This window comes from Chiloscyllium plagiosum, unplaced genomic scaffold (assembly GCF_037043375.1).
Source record: "Chiloscyllium plagiosum isolate Xiang-an unplaced genomic scaffold, Cpla_swu_hap1 HiC_scaffold_27, whole genome shotgun sequence".
NCBI classification, from domain to species: domain Eukaryota; kingdom Metazoa; phylum Chordata; class Chondrichthyes; order Orectolobiformes; family Hemiscylliidae; genus Chiloscyllium; species Chiloscyllium plagiosum.
Window position 1 is genome coordinate 18855020 of NW_028270165.1, and position 21267 is coordinate 18876286.

The following is a 21267-nucleotide window of genomic DNA, read 5'->3' on the forward strand; positions in this document are numbered from 1 at the left end:
TAACAGAAGCCTTCTCCAAACTGGTGGCTCTTGGTGCTCGTCATACAATTATAGGGAGAGACTTGAATTGCATTATGGAGCCGGAAATAGACAGGATACCCAAGAGTACTACGGGTGTATCCCCCAGATCTAGACAATTGTCGGATTTGAATCAAGAATTAGGATTAATACATGTGTGGAGGTACCTCCACCCGCAAGGCAGAGATTTCTCTTTTTACTCTAATCCACATAAATGTCACACTAGAATTGACATGTTTTTTGCCCTCTCGACTTTTTAAAATTCCATATCATCCTGTAAAATAGGTGATATAATAATTTCTGATCACGCTGCTGTGTACATGGAAATCAAGTCTAGGAACAATGAGGCATCCCCCTGACATTGGCGTATGGATTCCTTCTTAATGAAGGATAGTAAATTTACAAAATATTTTTCTCAAGAATTTAAAGCTTTCTTGGAAATTAATTCGGGTACGGCTAGTAACCCGTCAATGATGTGGGAGACTATTGAAGCTTATGCGCGAGGTCTGATCATTTCATACTCGGTGACCCAGAAAAAATTAAAGGGAGAACAACAGCATCTACTTGCTGCTTGCTTAAAAGCAGCTGAAACAGCATACGCTGACAGACCTTCTATTGCCAAATTACTAAAGGATTACGGTCCTTTGGACAGCTCTGAATACCGCGCTCACCCAAACGGCAAAGAGGGAAATATTATTTGCAAAACAAAGATTATATGATTTTGGCAATAAACCTCGTAGATGCTTAGCATTTCTCGCAAGGAAAAAAAGGGCCCCTCAAGCTATCAGGGAAAGTGCTGGTACTCTGACTCACGATCCTAAAAGGATCAACACAATCTTCAGAAAGTTTTATTCTGATCGCAGGATTGTGAAGATAGAGCCAGGAGGATGCAGTCCTTTTTTGAAAGCCTTTCCGGACTTAACCCCGGAACAGGTATCGGTCCTGAATGCTCCCCTAACAACCCAGGAAATACTTGACGCGATCAGGTAACTTCAGAGCGGTAAGGCACCTGGCCCAGAGGGCTTTCAGGTTTAATTTTACAAAGAGTTCACAGGAGTATTAGCTGGCCCACTTATGGACATGTACAACTACTCATATAAGTCAGGGCTGCCTCCTGCCTTCACTGAAAGAGGTGAATATCTCCCTTATTCTCAAAAAAGGAAATGATCCAGATGATTGTGTGTCTTGCTAACTGTAGATTTTAAAATTCTCTCTAAAACATTAGCATTGAGGCTAGAGATATGGGTCTCAACACTGTATAATGATCCCAAAGCAGTTGTGATCACCAATGAATTAGGTTTGGATAGCTTCAGTGTGGGTAGGGGCTGCCATCAGGGATGTCCTCTCTCACCGTTGCTATTCGCGCTAATAATTGAGCAAATGGCGGAAGCTATACGGGCTGACTCTAATATAACGGCCCCGAGGGTTGGTACAGGTTAAACATAAAGTTACCCTATATGCAGATTATGACCTCCTTTTTCTTAGTAATCCTCTGATGTCCGTGCCTCACTTAATCCAAGTTATTAATACATGTAGTGCATTTTCAGGCTACAAAATTAATTTTTCAAAATCTGAGGCCATGCCTCACGAGTATGTCCCACTTATTGGATGGAGGATTTCTTATACTTAGGCGTTTTTATCACCCAGTATTTGGCCAGCTATACAAGGTCAATTTTGTGAAAAGGGTAAGACAGGGCCTTCAACGCTGGGGAAACCTTCCAATTTCCTGGCTCGGTAGAATAGCCCTAATTAAAATGAATGTCTTGCCCCGTCTCTTATACCCTATGAGAATGCTTCCGGTGATGCTGCCGAGGCTGGCACTGCGCAGATTGTATGGTTGGCTGGGTTCTTTCATCTGGAATCCTAGACGGCCCCTCATTAAGTTAAGGAAGCTACAGCTTCCACAGGCAAGGAGGTAGGGCTGGACTTTCCAGACTTTAGGAAGTATCAGTTAAGTTCCTTGTTAAGCTACATAGCCGATTGGATCACGTCTGACCCGCAATCAATCTAGATGGACATCGAGGCTTCTCAAGTACAGTGCCCTCTTATTAAACTCTTATTTTTAGATCAAATGAAAATCATTATGGACCACTGTAGAAACCCTACAGTACTAAACACAATTAAAGCTTGGAATATAATGTGGCAAAACGAGGGTAATTCACATAAAACATCCCCCTATACTCCTATAGTGGGGGCATGGGGTTTTCAACCAGGGCTTACAGATGCCATATTCAAATCCTGGAGATCCAGCGGTATCTCCTATTTAGGGGATCTGTTTGAGAAGGGGGTCCTGATGTCTTTTGAACAGCTGCATCAGGAATTTGGATTACCTAATGGAGACCTCTTTCGATACTTCTACATTCGAGACTACATACAGAAGATGACTATGTTATTAGATGTTCTCTATAAATCAGATAGAGAAGGTAGATTGTTGTGGCCAATAGGTCAGCACTCTTTATCATTTATTACGTGATGAAGTGTTGGAAGATATGGACCATCTGCTTAGAACATGGGATCAGGATTTGGGGCTGGAAATTTCTACAGAAATGTGGAATGACATCTGGGAAAATGTCAAAAAAATCTCCATTTGTAGCAGAACCCAGGCCATTCAGTTAAAGATACTCCATAGGGCCCATATGGCACCGGAAAGATTGGAGATGCTCCTGCCCTAAATTTTGCCAGTGTGTCCCAAATGTAAAGCAGAGGTGGGCATTCTTACACACCGCTTATGGACATGCCATAAGATCCTCAAATACTGGACCAAAGTAGTAAACGCCCTGACAGAAATCTTGGGAACGGAAATTACAGTAGATCCAGTATCTCCTCTTCTGGGCTACTCGAGCTTACCTTCTCTGGATGTGCACGGGAGGAAATTATTTTCCATTCTCTCCTTCTATGCAAGAAAAAATATCTTAGTAAACTGAATTGGCACAGATTAATCATGGAATGTATTCCCCTCGACCTTCCAAATATGGTGCACCAAAAAACTGAATTATTCTATAAAATATGGCAGCCCTTTTTGAATTTCATAGATACAGATATTTCGGCCATTCTTTCAAGGGCTTTCATTTAGTTGAGGTAACAGTTCTGGCTCAGGCCCCTTGGGAGAGGAATCCCGCATGAATACGGGTTTTATTACGACTTGATGTTAACTCATCCCGAGCATGTACTTCACCACTTCATTACTATGTTATCCTTTTTTCTTTTGAATAATGTAAGATATTTGATCATACACTCTGGTTAGTTATAGGTTAGATTAGTAGTTGAGTTTTGTCTTTTTCTTCTCTGTATCTCTTCTTTTTGTTTGACAGGTTTTGGCTATTTATTTAAGATTTAATTGTATATTAGTGTTTGTACTTGTTTTTTTTAAATTTGTAAACTTGTAAAAACATGTTAAATTTTCAATAAAAATATCTATAAAAAGAAAAAGGTTCATCTGTACAGATGCATGAGTAGGAGGAGAGCAGAGGGATACAGATTCAGGAATTGCGTGATAGGTTTAGACAGGGGATTTGGATCGGCTTAGGCTTGAAGGGCTGAAGGGCCTGTTCCTGGGTTGTAAATTTTCTATGTTGAGGTTGTACAGGATGTTGGTACAGTTCTGGTCACCCTGTAATAGGAAGAATACTATTAGAGACAGTTCGGTAAAGATTTACTTGGACGTTGCCAGGACTGGAGGGTTTGAGTTATAGGGAGAGGCTGGGACTTTTTCACTGGAGTGGAGGAGGTTGAGGGATGACCTTATTGAGATTTGAAAAATCATGAGGGGTGAGGGTAAGGAGAATAGCGAGGGGCATGCGCAGTTATGTCGAGCTGGGGGTGGGGAAGTGAAACAAAATTGTGGCTCTACCCTTTTTTTCTCCTATTGACATTTGGCCAGTTGAATCTGTCAGTTACACCAGCATATCTACAGAGCCTACTGCGCGTGCTCCTCGGTGTCAGCAAAAAACTGCACATGCTTCTATCTGTCTGTAAAAATGGTGCATGAATTTCATTTGCCGGCCCAATGAGGAGCCTGGTCCTCCTACCATTCAGAACAGCCCTATTGTCTGAATCGGAGACGTCGATTTTCCTGCTCCTCTGATGCTGCCTGACGTGTGCTTTTCCAGCATTACTCTAATCTTGACCCATGAGCTTCTGAAGCTGCTGCTGCTCCTCTCTCTCTCTGAATGAAGATTGAGATTCATCCAAGACTGTAATTTCCTTCCTCTGTCCAACTGCACTCTCTTCTCTCACTCCCTTTTCTATTTCTTTTATTTTCATGCTGGGATCCAATTGTTGACTTGCAGCAACTGAAAAGAAAGGGAGTGAATCCAGAAAGAGGACAGACTCTGGAAAAGCTGGTCTTGGTCTGTGCCTCAAACACATGGCAAGTGCAGTACCACAGGGTGAAGTTATAGCCTTTGCTGTGGAAAAAAAAGCAGAAATGAGGTGTATTGTTTAAATGGTGATATATTGGGAAGTGGAGAAAGTGAGGACTGCAAATGCTGGAGATCAGAGTCAAAATGTGTGTGGCGCTGGAAAAGCACAGCAGGTCAGACAGCATCCAAGGAGTAGGAAAGTTGACGTTTCAAATACGAGCTCTTCATCAGGAATGAAGTGTGGATGTGCAAAGAGGCCTCCGCGTCCTCCTGCACCAGTCGCTGCCAGTTGTCAGACAGGTGCAGCAAGCAATCAGCAAGGCAAGTGGTATATGAGCAAGAGGAATTGAATTTAGAAGTGGGGGTGTCTTCCTGCAGTTAGGGGGTCATTGAATATATTCAAGGCTGAGTTCATATCACTTTTGAACAACAGAAGTGGATGGTTCTTGGGGAAGGCAAGAAAATAGTTTTAAGGCTAGTACAGAACAGTGACAGTCATACAGCATAGAAACACACCCTTCTATCCATGCTGACTATATTCACAAATTAAATTAATCCAACCTGCCTGTGTTTGGCCCATGTCCTTCCGAACCTTTCCTGTTCATGTACTTATCAAAATGTATTTTAAACATTGTAACTGTACCTGCATCCACCACTTCCTCTGGACATTCATTCCACACACAAACCACTCTTTTTTTTTTAAATAAAGTGCTCCTCATGTCTTTAGACTCGTTCTACTCTCACTTTAAACATTTGCTCCCTAATCTTGAAATGACACCTGCCAATCACTTCACCTATACCCCTCATGATTTTTTAATAATTTTTAAATCTCTCTAAGGACACCTCTTAACCTCCGATGCTCCAGTGAAAAAAGTCCCAGCCTCTGCATCTCGATGTAGGGAGATCCATATCCATTTATGATCTGTTCAATGCTGGTGCAGGCTTAAAAGACCAAATGGCCGACTCCTGCTCCCAATTCTGTGTCCTGGACAGCAAGAGACTATAAGACATCGGAGCAGAAAGTAGGCTATTCAGCCCATCGGGTCTGCTCATACCATTCAATCGTGGCTGATCAGTTTCTGGGTGCCATTCTGCTGCTTTCTCCCTGTCACCCTCGATCCCCTCAATACTCAAGAACCTAGCTATCTAAGTCTAAATATCCTCAGTGACCTGGCCTCTGCAGTTTTCTATGCCAATGAATTCCATAGATTCACCACTCTGACTGAAGAGGTTTCTCCTTATCTCCATTCCAAAAAGTCTTCCCTTTCCTCTAAAGCTGTGCCCTCGGGTCTTAGTTTCTCCTATCAATGGAAACATCTTCCCAACATCCACTCTGTCTAGGCTGTCCAGTATTCTGTATGTTTCAATTAGATCTCCCCTGAGTATGGCCCTGCTAATCAGCATGAACCAGACCCTTCAGGATGAGGTACAGCAGGGGATTAGGTTCATCAAATTGAAAATTGAGGGAGAGTGTGTGGGATGGAGATCTTCAGCTTCTAAGGAATAACAGTTCACTATAAATTATAATTGATTGGATAGGCTGATAGGCTAAGGAGGGGCAGATGGAGTTGAACTTGGGGAAATGTGATGTGTTGCATTTTGGTCAAGCAATGCAGGCAGGACTTACACAGGGGGAGTGTTGCAGAAGAAAGAGACCTTGGAGTGCATGTTCATAGTTCCTTGTAAGTGGAGTCGCAGGTAGACAGGATAGTGAAGATGATGTTTGGTATGCTTTTCTCTATTGGTCAGAGCATTGAGTGAAGGAGTTGGGAGGTCATATTGTGGCTGCACAGGACATTGGTTAGGCCACTTTTGAAATATTGTGTGTAATTCTGATCTCCATCCTATGGAAGGATGTTGTGAAACTTGAAAGGGTTTGGAAAAGGTTTATAAGGCTGGTGTCAGAATTGGAGGGTATGAGCGAGAGGGAGAGGCTGAATAGGCTGGGGCTGTTTTCCCTTGGAGTCGGAGGCTGAGGGGTGACATCATAGAAGTTTAGAAGGGGCATGGATAAAGGTGAATAGTCAAGGTCTTTTCCTCTGAGTAGGGGAGTCCAAAACTAGAAGGCAGTGGTTTGAGCTGTCTGAATCAGATCCCCTCTGTCTTCTAAACTCAAGGGTATACAAGCCCAGTCGCTTCAGTCTTTCAGTGTAAGGTAATCCCCCCATTCCAGGAATTGACCTCGTGAACCTAAGCTGCACTCCCTCAATAGCCAGAATGTCTTTCCTCAAATTTGGAGACCAGAACTGCACACAGTACTCCAGTTGTGGTCTCTCCAGGGCCCTGTACAGCTACAGAAGCACCTCTTTGCTTCTATACTCAATTCCTCTTGTTATGAAGGCCAACATGCTATTAGCCTTCTTCACTACCTACTGTACCTGCATGCTTGCCTTCATTGACTGGTGTACAAGAACACCCAGATCTCTCTGTACTGCCCCTTTACCTAAATTGATTCCATTGAGGTAGTAATCTGCCTTCCTGTTCTTGCCACCAAAGTGGATAACCATACATTTATCCACATTAAACTGCATCTGCCATGCATCTGTCCACTCACCTAACTTGTCCAGGTCACCCTGTAATCTCCTAACATCCTCATCACATTTCACCCTGCCACCCAGCTTTGTATCATCAGCAAATTTGATAATGTTATTGCTGATACCATCTTCTATATCATTAACATATATTGTAAAAAGCTGCGGTCCCAGCACGGATCCCTGCAGTACCCCACTGGTCACTGCCTGCCATTCCGAAATGGAGCCGTTTATCACTACACTTTGTTTCCTATCAGCCAACCAATTTTCAATCCAATGTAGTACTTTGCCCCCAATACCATGCGCCCTAATTTTACTCACTAACATCCTGTGTGGGACTTTATCAGAAGCTTTCTGAAAGTCCAGGTACAGTACATCTACTGGATCTCCCTCGTCCATCTTCAAAGTTACATCCTCAAAAAATTCAAGAAGATTAGTCAAGCATGATTTCCCCTTCATAAATCCATGCTGACTCTGTCCTATCCTGTTACTACTATCCAGATGTGCCGTAATTTAATCCTTTATAATAGACTCCAGCATCATTCCCACCACTGAGGTCAGACTAACTGGTCTATAATTTCCTGCTTTCTCTCTCCCACCTTTCTTAAAAAGTGGTATAACATTAGCCACCCTCCAATCCTCAGGAACCGACCACGAATCTATCGAACTCTGGAAAATAATCACCACCGCATCCACGATTTCCCGAGCCACCTCCATCAGTACCTGGGATGCAGACCATCAGGCCCCGGAGACTTATCAACCTTCAGACCTAACAGTCTCTCCAACACCAAATCCTGGCAAATATAAATTCCCTTAAGTTCAGGTCCTTCAGCCACTGTTACCTCAGGGAGAATGCTTGTGTCTTCCCCAGTGAACACAGATCTGAAGTACCCATTTAATTCCTCTGCCATCTTTGTTCCCTGTAATATATTCCCCTGTTTCTGTCTTCAAGGGCCCAATTTTAGTCCTAACCATTTTTTGCCTTGCACATACCTAAAAAAGCTTTTACTATCCTCCTTTATATTATTGGCCAATTTACCTTCGTACCTCATTTTTCCTCTGCATATTTCCTTCTTAGTAATCCTCTGTTGCTCTTTAAAAGCTTCCCAGTCCTCAGTTTTCCCACTTATCTTTGCTATGTTATACTTTTTCTCTTTTAACTTTATATGTTTCTTAACTTTTCTCGTCAGCCACAGCCACCCAATGCCGCCTCCTGGGATCTTTCTTCCTTTTAGGAATGAACTGATCCTGCAACTTCTGCATTATATGCAGAAATATCCGCCATTGTTCCTCCACGGTCATCCCTGCTAAGGTATTGCACCATTGAACTTTGGCCAGCTCCTCCCTCATAGCCCCATAGTTCCCTGTATTCAACAGAAGTACTGTCACTTCTGACTGTACCCTCTCCCTCTCAAATTGCAGATTTAAGCTTAATGTATTATGGTCACTACTTCCCAATGGCTCCTTCACTTCGAGGTCTCTGACCAATTCTGGTTCGTTACACAATACCAGATCCAGAATTGCCTTCTCCCTGGTCGGCTCCAGCACCAGCTGCTCTAAGAATCCATCTCTGAGGCACTCCACAAAGTCTTTTTCTTGAGGTCCAATACCATTCTGTTTCTCCCAGTCTACCTGCATGTTAAAATCCCCCATAATAACTGTAGTAACATCTTTAAGACAGGTCAATTTCAGCACCTGATTCAACTTACATCCGACATCCAGACTACTGTTTGGGGGCCTGTAGATGATTCCCAAGAGGGTTTTTTTACCCTTAGTATTTCGCAGCTCTATCCACACTGACTCTACATCCCCTGACTCTAGGTCCCCCCGCGCAAGGGACTGAATATCCTCCCTTACTAACAAGGCCACCCCACCCCCTCTGCCTGCCGGTCTGTCCTTACGATAGCACATGTAGCCTTGAATATTCATTTCCCAGGCCCTGTCCACTTGAAGCCACGTCTCAGTTATCCCCACAATATCGTATCTGCCAATTTCCAAAAGAGCCTCAAGTTCATCCATCTTATGTCTAATGCTTCGTGCATTCATGTATAGTATTTTTAATTTGTTACTGCTCTCACCCTTCCCATCAACCCCTATTTCACTCAACCTTACAGCATGATCCCTTTCCGAGTTTTCTGCCTCATTGGTAGTTGTCTTTCTTGACTTCTCTTGTTCTAACTTTCCCTTCAATTTCCTTTTTAAACATCTAGTTTGTTCCCCCCCCCCCCCCCCCCGCTACTTCGTTTAAATGTAGCGGTGCTGCAGTAGAAAACCTGCCTGCCAGAATGCTGGTCCCTAACCTATTAAGGTGCAAACCGTCTCTCTTGTAGAATTTATGTTTACCACAAAATATACCCCAGTGATCCAAGAACTTAAATCCTTGCTTCCTGCACCAGTTCCCCAACCACACGTTCAAGTCCATTATCTCCCTGTTTCTGGCCACACCAGCACGAGGAACTGGAAGCAAACCGGAGATAATCACTTTGGACGTCCTGCTTTTCAGCCTTCTTCCTAGTTCTCCGAAGTCCCGCTGTAGTATGTTCCTCCTCTTCTTCCCGACATCATTTGTGCCGACATGTACCACCACCTCTGGCTCTTCACACTCGTCCTTGAGGATTTCCTGCACTCTGTCCGCGATGTCTTTCACCCTGGCACCAGGAAGGCAACACACCATCCTTAAATCCCATCTGCTGCCACAAAAACCCCGGTCAGTTCCTCTCACGATGGAGTCCCCTATTACCACGGCTCTGTGCGATGTCCGACTCTTCCGCTCTGCCTCTGCGCCAACTTTTGATTGACAGACCTGGCTGCCTTGCGAACTGGCAGTGTCATCAGTCTCTACTGTTTCCAAAAGCTTCAACTTGTTCCTGACAGGTACTTCTCCCGGGGTCTTTTGCACCTGTCTCCTCTCTGCCTTCCTCATCGTCTGCTCTCTTCTGGTATGGTCAGTGTAATAACCTCACTGAAGGTCTTATCCAGAAAGATCTCGTTCTCTCGGATGAGCCTAAGGTCCTCGAGTTCTTTCATCAGTGCTGCAATATGCTCGGTCAATAGCTGAATATGCACACACTTTCCACACATATACGAGCCAGACACACCAGAGTCGTTGCCCTCCCACATCAAGCACGTAGCGCACTGAACCAGCTGGGCAGTCATGTCTTCACCCTCTTCAACTGTGGTGTAATCACTTCACTCAAACTTCTTGTCAAAGATTCCTGAGCTGAAGCCTCACTCTTCGATCCAAACTTCCTTCGACCCTCTTTTTGTGGCAAGTCTGAGGACCTGGGGTTAGAACTCACCCACTCTAATAGCAATCACTTACCTTCCCGACCGGCTTTGCGCTCCGCCTGAACTTCCGCCCAGCTCCTGCCGCTCTCTGCTGTGAAAAGACCGTTGGCGTCGAGGTAAGTTCTTTATATAGCAATCACTTACCTTCCCGACCGGCTTTGCGCTCCGCCTGAACTTCCGCCCAGCTCCCGCCGCTCTCTGCTGTGAAAAGAAAAGGGTTTTGGTTAACTGATGGAAATATTTTCCACTTGTCCAACAATCCAATATCAGCTGTTTCAGTCATTGAGATGGTTTTGATTCATCTACTAAATACTCTTATTAGACAATATTCATGACAATGTATGCGAGGTGATACTATATATGCAAGTTGTAGACAAGTAAAAAAGGCCGACCAGGCAAGGAAGTGCTTAACAAACACAGGGCATCCCTCTTCGAGTATGCATCTTGTTTGTTTACAAATTAAACACGCTTCAGATCTTTTCCTAGCTGCTTTCCGAAAATCTGGGTACCACCAGGTTTGAGTATGTTAACAATAATGTACATCATCAACTGAAATAGGCAGCAGCAAAGAATGAACACAAACCAGTCCAGCAGGGGTCACCCACATTTTGGTTTGAGTATTGAGGGATTACCCTTTTTGAGGCCCCTGTGATATCAGTACCATACCCAGGCTAATGTGCATTGAAACCAGATTATGAAGTGTTAACTTTTCTGCAAACTTCTGCCTGTGTGTGTCTCTCTGTAACATTTTCCAACTTTCTTCATATCTCAGTTTGTCAGTTCTTGTTTATTCCTTCCTTCCTTCCAAGGCTAATGAAGCACACGCCTTCCAGAACAGTCCAAATTAGGGAGTTGAGCCTCGTAAAGATTAGATTAGATTAGATTACTTACAGTGTGGAAACAGGCCCTTTGGCCCAACAAGTCCACACCGCCCCGCCGAAGCGCAACCCACCCATTCCCCTACATTTACCCCTTACCTAACGCTACGGGCAATTTAGCATGGCCAATTCACCTGACCTGCACATCTTTGGACTGTGGGAGGAAACCGGAGCACCCAGAGGAAACCCACGCAGATACGGGGAGAACGTGCAAACTCCACACAGTCAGTCGCTTGAGGTGGGAATTGAACCCGGGTCTCTGGCTCTGTGAGGCAGTAGTGCTAACCACTGTGCCACCGTGCCGCCCACAAATCCTAGCTATGACACATAGCTGCCTAACCAAGTATGCAAACTCTCAATATCTGTCAGCCGTTCCATTTGCAACTCGAACACTCTTTTCAAAGTAAGTTGTTCGTGTCTCTGCATGAGTCCACAACCCGGTGAAATACAACGGAGTCTTTAATGGTTGCCCAATGTGTCCTGTGCCAAATTCATTCAAGTCTAGATGTCCTGAAGCGAACAATTATACTTCAGATTTCTACGACCCAATTAAAACTAATGTTGGGCACTCTAATGGATCGGGGGCATTTTACATAAATAATTATTCCCTCCGGTGTGGAAATGGACCCTGCAGCCCAAAAAGTCCACACCGATGCTGCGAAGAGCAACTCACACAGACCCATTCCCCTACATTCACCCCTGACGAATGCACCTAACACTATGGGGCAATTAAGCATGGTAAATTCACCTAACCTGCACATCTTTGGACTGTGGGAGGAAATCCGCTCAGACACTGGGAGAATGTGCAAATGCCACACAGACAGTTGCCGGAAACGGGAATTGACCCAAATCACTCCAAAAGTTACTGCTTCCAAAAATAGACAAATTATTTTCCCTGGGATCGGGGAGTCCAGAACGAGAGGGCATAGGTTTAGCGTGAGAGGGGAAAGATATAAAATAGACCTAAGGGGCAACCTTTTCACACAGAGGGTAGTACGTATATGGAATGAGCTGCCAGAGAATGTGGTGGAGGCTGGTGCAATTGCAACATTTAAGAGGCATTTGGATGGGTACATGAATAGGAAGGGTTTGGAGGGATATGGGCCGGCTGCTGGCAGGTGGGACTAGATTGGGTTGGGATATCTGGTCGGCATGGACAGGTTGGACCGAAGGGTCTGTTTCCATGCTGTACATCTCTGTGACTCTAAATGCCCTTCAAGGTGGACCAGCCATCAACATCCTGTAGAGTGGCACCACCATCTTTGCAGCTCATCTGATCATATTTATCATGGCCATCAACATGTGTGTGAGCCATGGGATTGCAAAAGGAGCATCTTCTGGGGCAAATCTATATCACTAAGGGACCTCATAAGCCTAGCAATTAAATACCTAACAATACCGACAAACAGAAGAAAATTATTCTGACATACATAGCTAAATTGATAAGCCAATTGTACCAAAAGCCCGATCCCCATTTTCCCCAACTGGTACCTTCAAGGAATACCTGGATCTCGTCTTGTATCTTAGTAATAGTGCGATCAGGAATGCCCATAATGCATTTATCTTGGACAATGGTGCAGACCTCACCTTCCTGGGCGAGTATATAGTCTAAGGCATACCGATTCTGCATAGAGTAAAGATGCAGATCTGATAATCCCAGTTTAAGCCTCTTTAGTCTTATTCCCGAGAATAGTCAGGCTGTAACAGAGAGAATTGTGGTTCTTTTGACTTATCACCCCAGCCGATCCTTCCAGCCCCCCGGTACTCGGTGGGGGGGAGGAGGTGGAGAAGGAGTGTTTGACCTTGAGCTATTTAAAAAGCAGCTACATTTTCTCTGCCTTTTTGCTGAGGGGATCTGAAGCTGTAACAAAGTTGGATCGCAATAAAGGTTACCTGTACTTACTGCTGGGCTCAGACTCTCAGTTGAGCTGCAAAGCTTTTTATTTTAAAGCTGTTCATTTGTTTCTGCCTCCTGCACTAAGTTTCGAATGTTGTGTATCAGATGTAAATTTTTCAGGAGTGCAGAGTTTGTCATTTCATCGCATTGTAAAGTTTACTGGCAGCACCGGGAGCTGTGTGCTGTGTTCAGTAGAAATAATGTGGAGGAGCCGGTGTTGGACTCGGGTGGGTAAAATTAAAAATCACGCAATACAAGGTTATAGTCCAAAGGTTTATTTGGAAATACTAGCTTTCGGAGCGCTGCTCCTTCGTCAGGTGGTTGTGGAGAATAAGATCATGATCACAATTTATATCCAAAGGAGTCTAGTGTCACAGAGATGTGATACATTAAACAATTCTAGATTTAAATCTTTTAGAATAGATTTCTGCTCTTTGGTTTGTTAATCCCAGAACGTGTTTTAAATAGCATTCTCAAGAATGTAATTTAAATGCAGAGCTTTTCTAACAATGTCAAGTCTGACTCGACATTGGGACCCAGACAGAATTCACAACTTTGTTAGAAAAGTTCTGCATTGAAATGAAATGTATCACCACCACCCACGGTGCCCCTGTGCATTCTCGCCTGCCACCCACTGTGCCCCCAATCCACTGCCCTCCATGATCCACAGCATTGTGTCCATTCCATCTCTCGCCCAACACCTCCATTCTCTCTGTCATGCCACCCTCTGCACCCTTGTCCATTTTCTCTATCTTGTCCCCCTCCCTCAGCTCACCCCCGTCCATTGTCTTTCCCTGCTGTGTGCCCCTCCTCCAGCCCTCTTTGATCGCTGTGTATCAAGCTGATGAAGAGAGAGAATGGATGCTGGGAGACAGGAGGGGCCAGAAATAGGTTATATTTAAAATTGAGAACAGGTAAAATTATACATTCAGAAACATTATTAAAGTCTGAAAGCATGTTAAATTTTTTAAGAGCTGCTGGAATCTTTCTGAAACTTGCACTGAAATATGTGCAGTTAGGCCACAGCCCAGGATAGGCTGGAAGGGTGAATGGCCTGTTCCTAGTCTTGTGATATTGGTTCTGACGATGCAGAAATAGTCATAGCGTTGTATAGCATGGAAACAAACCCTTCCGTCCACGCCGACCAGATATCCTAAATTAACCTAGTGACCCATTCGCCAGAATTTGACCCATGTCCCTCTTAAACCCTTCCTATTCATATCCCCATTGAGATGCCTTTTAAATGTTGTAATTGTACCAGCCTCCTCCACTTCCTCTGGCAGCTTATTCCATACACGCACCATCCTCTGCTTGATAAGGTTCCCCCAACCCCCACCTTCCCTCTCTCCCTCCCAAGATGAAGAGTTGCCCAGAGGGAGGAGGTTTCACTCTGAAACTCAGAAGATCATTTCCACACAGTGACATCAACAATGGAGCAAGAGGTTGGGGCGAGGTGTCTGGGTAATGTGCTGGGGAAGGGGCAGGGCCAAGCTGAAGGCGGGCCCCCACACTGCACCTGCTGCACATGGCTGGCCGGATGGTCCGCGCTGCCTTGCAGAGTTTGCAAAACTCCCTTCCATTCAGAGAATCCTCACATTGTGGAAGCAGGTCCCTCTGCCCAACAGGTCCACACTGACTCACCGAAGGGTAACTCACCGACACCCGTTTCCCCTTTCCCGATTGCTCGACATTTACCCCCAACTAATACACCGAACTGGGCAGTATGGGTAATTTAGCGCAGCCAATCCACCCTAACCTGCACATCCCGGGGTACTATGGGTCATTTAGCATGGTCAATACACCCTTCACCTGGACTAAGTTAAAAAGCATACAACACCGGGTTAGAGTTAAGCAGGTTTATTTGGAAGGGCTCCTATTTGGAGCGCTGCTCCTTCATCAGATGGTTGTGGAGAATAAGGTCATAAGGCACAGAATTTATGGAAAAATATTATAGAGTCCTGCCACTGAAATGATATCTTGACAAACCTGGATTGTTGAGTCTTTCATCTTTTAGAATGGGTTACAGGTATCATTAATGTAAATCTCAGAACTTCCTGTAAGGCACCTTCGAGAAAACATAAGGCTTTATAACAAAATGTGACATCTTAGCTCAGACAATTCATTAAAAGAGTGAGGTCAGAGTCTGTGTGTATCCCAATCTTGAGTCAGACTGGTTCTATTTCCAAAATGCCAGAAGTTTCTCCTTGCCTCCATTCCCTTTACTCTGAGGCTGTGCCCACTAGTTCTAGTCTCTCGAGTCAATGGAAACTTTTTCCCAACTTCCATTCTTTCCAGGCCATTCAGTATTCATTACATTTCAGTTAGAACCCCGCTGCTTGTGGGCCGATTAACCAGTGTCAACTGCATCCTTCAGGATGAGTTACAGCAGGGATTAGGTTCAGCAAACTGAGAATGGAGGGAGAGTGTGTGGGATAGAGATTTTCAACTTCTAAGGAATAAGCAAGGAAAGAGAGTTCACTATAAATTAGAACTGATCAGGTGGGCTGATTGGCCAAAGTCTGGTAGATGGAGTTTAAATCAGAGAAATGTGTGGTTTGCATTTTGGTCAAGCAATCCAGGCAGGACTGACACCGTTAAGGGGAGTGTTGCAGAACAAAGAGACCTTGGAGTGCAGGTTCATAGTTCCTTGAAAGTGGAGACAGGATAGTGAAGGAGGCATTTGGTATGCTTTCCATTATTGGTCAGTGCATTGAGTATAGGAGTTGGGAGGTCATGTTGTGGCTGTGTAGGACATTGGTTAGTCCACGTTTGGAAGACTGCATTCATTTCTGGTCATCCTTTTACAGGAAAGATGTTGTGAAACTTTGAAAGGTGTCGGAAAAGATTTGCAAGGCTGCTGTCAGAGTTGGAGGGTTCGAGCTACAGGGAGAGGCTCATTCAGCTGGGGATATTTTCCTGAGAGCATTGGAGGCTGAGGGGTGACCTTATAGACGTTCATAAGGGGCATGGATAGGGTGAATATCCAAGGTCTTTTCCCCAAGGTAGGAGAGTCCAAAACTAGAAGGCATATGTTTGAGGTGAGTGGGAATTTTTAAAGGCATCTGGATGGGTACATGAATAGGAAGGGTTTAGAGGGATATGGGCCACATGCAGGCAAATTGGAAGTAGATTAATTTAGGATATCTGTTTGGCCGGACAAGTTGGACCAAAGGGTCTGTTTCCGTGCTGTATTACTCAAATCTTTGGTGAAAGCAGAAGTGTGATTGTGAAGGCTGGAGTTTCAGAGCAGCTTTCAAAGATGCTTTGCCCTTAATGGGAGCAGAAGTTACAATGAAACCCTGCATTTGAGAGACAGCAACTGAGTGAGTGAGTACATCCAGGATTTTGGTGGAAAGTGGGAATTCATTGCATGGTGGGGATGAAGCTCAACTTATTGAGTCATTTCTGCTGGTGAGTGAAACCAAGTCTCAAGATTAGGAGTAGATTCAGGACAGAGATGAGGAGGAACTGTTTTTGCTGGAGTTTAGTGAATCTATGGAATTCTCTGCCCAAGGAAGCAGTAGAGGCAGCTTCGTTAAGTATGTTCAAGACACAGTTGGATGGGTTTTTGCAATGATAGGGGAATTAAGGGTAGTTGGGACAATGCAGGGAGGGGAGGATCTGAGACAATGGATAGATCAGCCATGATCTTAATGAATGGCAGAGCAGACTGGATATGAAACTACAACCCTGCATTTCCCATGGCTAACCCACCTAACCTCGACATTATGGGCAATTTAGCATGAACAATCCAAAACAAGGCCAGTGAGCAGTGTAGTGATGTGGGAAATGAATTTTAGAGAATGATAGGGACAAGGAGAGTAAATATACCAGCAATCAAAACTGGGTTCTAAAGATCACAAAAATTGAAACCAGAAACGGTATTTGAATGTGTGCTGCATTGTAACAAGAGTGAATGAGTTGACTGCACACATTGAAGAGAATAATTGTGATCCGAGACTCCTTACAGAGACATGGCTTCAGGATGACAAGGATTGGATCCTGAATATCGAGGGTTTGGTCAAATGGGAAGCGAGGTAAAGGTAGAGGGTTGGTGCTGCTAATGAAAGCACTGATCACAGGGTGTCAGCTCGGATTTCAGGTCCTGATTTCTTGGTCCTGTGCTGATCTCCCTGTTCCCACAGCATAAGATGTTGTTCTGATCTCCGCTTTGCTGGATTTCTGCTGAAGCTTTGTCCCCCCCCTTTTTTTTTTCACTTTCCGGAACAATAAAGCATTCAGCCAATCAAGCCTCAACCCACAATCTCCCAGCCTGTCAACCATCCAGACACATAGTGTAATCATAGCAGGGAATCACATGAAAAATGAAACCAAATTTGAAACAAATGGGTGCTCGTGTTTAATGTTTGTTCATTCAGAAATGGGGGTCTCCCAGGATTCTGATTCTGTCCTACTTGAGGAATTCTCTCTCTTACATCTGTCTGAGAACCCAGCTATGATTTACAACAATATTTACACCAACAGAAGTAAGGCACCTGTTCTCAAATAGACATGGAAATAGACATTTTATCTCTCATGTGTGCACACACACAAGTCCACAGGAGTGAATGTATATTTGCAAAATTATATTTGCAGAGCTGAGCAGAAATGTCACTTTGTTATTAAAATTATATGGAGAAGGTGCCTTCCAGGAAGACTGGGGTGTGCATATTAATGATACCTGCAACCCATTTGAAAAGATGGAAGATTAACAATCCAGGTTTGTTAAATGTATCATTTCAGTGGTAGGACACTGTCATGTTTTTCTATAAATTCTGTGTCTTATGATCTTATTCTCCACAATCACCTGATGAAGGAACAGCGTTCCAAAAGCTAGAGCTTCTAAATAAACCTGTTGGGCTATAACATGGTATTGTGATTTTTAACTTTGTCTAGGTTAGGGGGGATTGGCAATGCTAAGTTATCCATTGTACCCAGGGACGTGCAGATTAGGTGTGATAGTCAGGGAGTAGAGCATCAGGTGTAGGGGAATGGATGTGGGTGGGTTACTCTTCGAGGGTTGGTTTGGACTCGTTGGGCTGAGTGGCCTGCTTCCACGCTGTGAGGATTCTGTGAAGGGAAGGGATTCCTGCAAACTGTGCACCTTGCCCTGACCCTTTTGTTTCGTCCCTTCCCCCTCCCCCTCCCTCATCCATTGGCGTCACAACACGGAAGTGGCTCTGTCAGTTTGAGTGAAACTCCCTCTCTTTGGGCAACCCTTTATCCTGGGAGGGACAGAGAGGGGAGGGGGGAAATCTATTCACTTGTGGCAATTGGAGTGAATCCAGGGAGGGAGCAGACGCTGCAAACTCAGGTATGTGTCTTAATTACCGGGGTGAGGAGGGACAGAAGGATGGGGAGGGGCTGTTTTCCCCATTGCGCCACAGCCTGAGAGGTGACATTATAGACTTTTATAAAATCATGAGCATGGATAGGGTAAATACACAAGGTCTTTCCCTTGGGATGGGGGAGTCCTGAACTGGAGGGTCATTGGTTCAGGGTGAGGGCAGTGGGGAAATGTAAAAGAGACCTCAGGGGCAACTTTTTCATGAAGAGGGTGATGTGTATATGCAATGAGCTGCCAGAGGAAGTGGTGGGGGCTGGTACAATTCCTGCAGTTAAAAGGCATCTGGATGGGCGTATGAATAGATAGGGATCAGATGGAGAGTGGCCAAGTGGTGGCAAATGCGACTGGAGTCAGAGATGTACAGCACAGAAACAGACCCTTCGATCCAACTCGTCTTTGCTGACAAGATAGCCAACCCAATTTAGTCCCAGCTGCCGGCACCCGGCCTATATAGGGGCCAAGTGATGGCAAACGTGACTAGATTAATTTAGGATATCTGGGCAGGTTGGGCCAAAGAGTCTGTTTCTGTGCTGTGTGACTCTAATTGTCTTCAGTGGGAGCAGAAGTGTGGTTGTGAAGGCTGGACTTTCAGAGTATGTTTTGCCCTGACTGGGAGCAGAAGCGTTTGACTGAAGTGTATTGGTGTTAATGCCTTGATGTCTCATTTTGCTCTCACCTTCTCGGGATCATTAACCATTTTGTGTCTGGTCCTTCCTCAAGAAGCTGCATTGCAGGTTCACCCTGAATTGACACTTTTTTTGCTTCCCAAAATCAGATCTGCTCACTCTCAGCAAGATCCCAGGGTTGTGAAAGATATTAACTTTCAGGTGGAGTATCCAAAATTCAGAGAGTCTTGATGTTTTTGCTCATCTGCCCCTGTAAGATCCTGAATCAGCAACTTCAGGGGAATTAGTTAGATCAGAGGGGGAGAGAGAGTGGGATGGTGCTTTCAATTTTGTGGAATAACAAAAGACAAGAATATTCCACAGAAAGTAGAATTGCTTGTTCAGAATTTCTACCCTGCACTGACAATGATGACTTTTGTAATCTCTTTTTAACAGTGTATTTGAAGATAGAAGTTTCAAAATCGACGCGTGAAGTCCTTATGCCCGAAACGTTGACTCTCCTGCTCCTTGGATGCTGCCTGACCTGCTGCGCTTTTCCAGTACCACACATTTCGACACTGACTCTCCAGCGTCTGCAGTCCTCACTTTGACGTCAATGTCTGACAGTCACTCAATCCATCGGGACCGGAAACAATTTTCAACTGAGTCTGTGAGAAGGAGCAAAGCGTTTTGGTTCCTGTTTGAGTACGTTTTCAGCATCAGTGGGACTGGATGAGAAGCCCTACTGTTGCAGCGCATTGAGTGTGGGGTGTGTAGCAGCAGGAATTGACGGCAGGGAGGGACTGGAAACGTGTTTGTGTGCAGCTGAAGCTTCGGCCATGGAGAAACCCGAGGAATCCTGCCCCGTGGAGAAATGGTGGAAGTGTAGTGATGGCAGGAAAGGCTTCTGTTTCCCGTCTGCCCTGCAGATTCATCGGCGCATCCACACAGGGGAGAGACCATTCTCCTGCCCAGAGTGCGGGAAGGGCTTTGCACAGGCCTCCGCCCTGCTTAGGCACCAGCGGGCCCACACCGGGGAGAGGCCATTCCCCTGTCCCGAGTGCGGGAAGGCCTTCAGCAATTGCTCCGACCTGCTGAGGCACCAGCGGATCCACACAGGGGAGAGACCATTCCCCTGCCCCGAGTGCGGGAAGGCCTTCAGCAATTGCTCTGACCTGCTGACCCACCGGCGGGTCCACACGGGGGAGAGGCCCTTCAGCTGCCCCAAGTGTGGGAAGGCCTTCAGCAATTCCTCCAACCTGCTGAGGCACCGGCAGGTCCACACCAGGGAGAGGCCTTTCAGCTGCCCTGAGTGTGGGAAGGCCTTCAGCGATTCCTACCACCTGCTGAGGCACCAGCAGATCCACACGGCGGAGAGGCCCTTCAGCTGCCCCGACTGTGGGAAGGCCTTCAGCAATTCTTCAACCCTGCTGAAGCACCGGCGGGTCCACACGGGGGAGAGACCATTCCCCTGCCCCGAGTGCGGGAAGGCCTTCAGCGATTCCTCCCACCTGCTGACCCACCAGCAGATTCACACGGGGAAGAGGCCGTTCTCCTGCCTCGAGTGTGGGAAGAGATTTACTCAGGCCTCCAACCTGCTGACCCACCGGCGGGTCCACATGGGGGAGCGGCCGTTCAACTGCCCCGAGTGCGGAAAGGACTTTACTCGCTCCTCCCATCTCCGGAGGCACCAGCGAGTTCACATACCATTGCAGGGGGGATTGAAGGAGCGACGGCCGAGTGCCATTATCGACTGGACTGTCAACCCAGTTCCAGAGATCCCAGGTTTGAATCCCACTGCAGCAGATGGCGCTATACAGGGTATGGGTTGAAATTGCTGAGTGAGTCAATACTTCCTCCAGGTTAAGGCTGTACCAAGGATCCAATTACAAAGGGACAACTCAGTGGTGACCAATAGTAAAGAAAGTGGTTGGGGGTGGGGTGGGGAGTGTGCGCGCTTTGACTTTGAGCTGTTTAAAAAGCTACTTTTTCTCGGCCTTTTTGCTGAGGGGATCTGAAGCTGTAATAAAGTTGGGTCGCAATAAAGGTTGCCTGAGCTTGCTGCTGGGCTCAGACTCTCATTGAAAGCTTTGAGCGGCAAGGGGTTTTTGTTTTCAAGCTGTCATTTCTTTCAGCCTCCTGCACTAACCTTCCAATGTCGCGTATCAGATGGAGTCGTGAATGAGCAGCCAGTATCGTGAGAACTTGTCAATTTTTCAGGAGTGCAGAGTGTGTCATTTTATCGGCGTTGTAAAGTTTCCTGGCAGCATCAGGAGGTGTGGGCTGTGTTCACGAGAAATTATGTGGAGGAGCCGATGTTGGACTGGGCTGGATAAAGTTAA

At 45.5% G+C, this 21267-nt stretch overlaps 3 protein-coding genes and 1 long non-coding RNA gene across 9 annotated transcripts in view; 2 read left to right on the forward strand and 2 right to left on the reverse strand.

Moving 5' to 3' along the window:
- Window positions 1–10399, reverse strand: part of LOC148143333 (uncharacterized) — a 59267-nt gene extending 48868 nt beyond the window's left edge. The window contains exon 1 of the long non-coding RNA XR_015751199.1: window positions 10343–10399. This is a non-coding gene — a long non-coding RNA (uncharacterized LOC148143333). The remainder of the gene's footprint in view (window positions 1–10342) is intronic.
- The window catches only part of LOC148143330 (uncharacterized), a 234029-nt gene that overhangs the window by 186359 nt on the left and 26403 nt on the right, over window positions 1–21267 (reverse strand). The gene's annotated exons all lie outside the window — the stretch shown is intronic.
- LOC148143331 (uncharacterized) overlaps window positions 1–21267 on the forward strand; it is a 195349-nt gene that overhangs the window by 171825 nt on the left and 2257 nt on the right. The window lies entirely within an intron of this gene.
- The window catches only part of LOC148143332 (uncharacterized), a 192485-nt gene that overhangs the window by 161375 nt on the left and 9843 nt on the right, over window positions 1–21267 (forward strand). For 4 of the 6 annotated variants that reach the window (XM_087974122.1, XM_087974121.1, XM_087974119.1 and 1 more), the window contains exon 2: window positions 19382–20746. In XM_087974122.1, the coding sequence (XP_087830248.1) occupies window positions 19765–20746 (982 nt within the window). In that variant the 5' untranslated portion in view covers window positions 19382–19764. Of the gene's footprint in view, window positions 1–11290; window positions 11315–19381; window positions 20747–21267 lie in introns of those variants that run through there. The other 2 variants (XM_087974123.1, XM_087974124.1) reach the window with 2 other exon arrangements.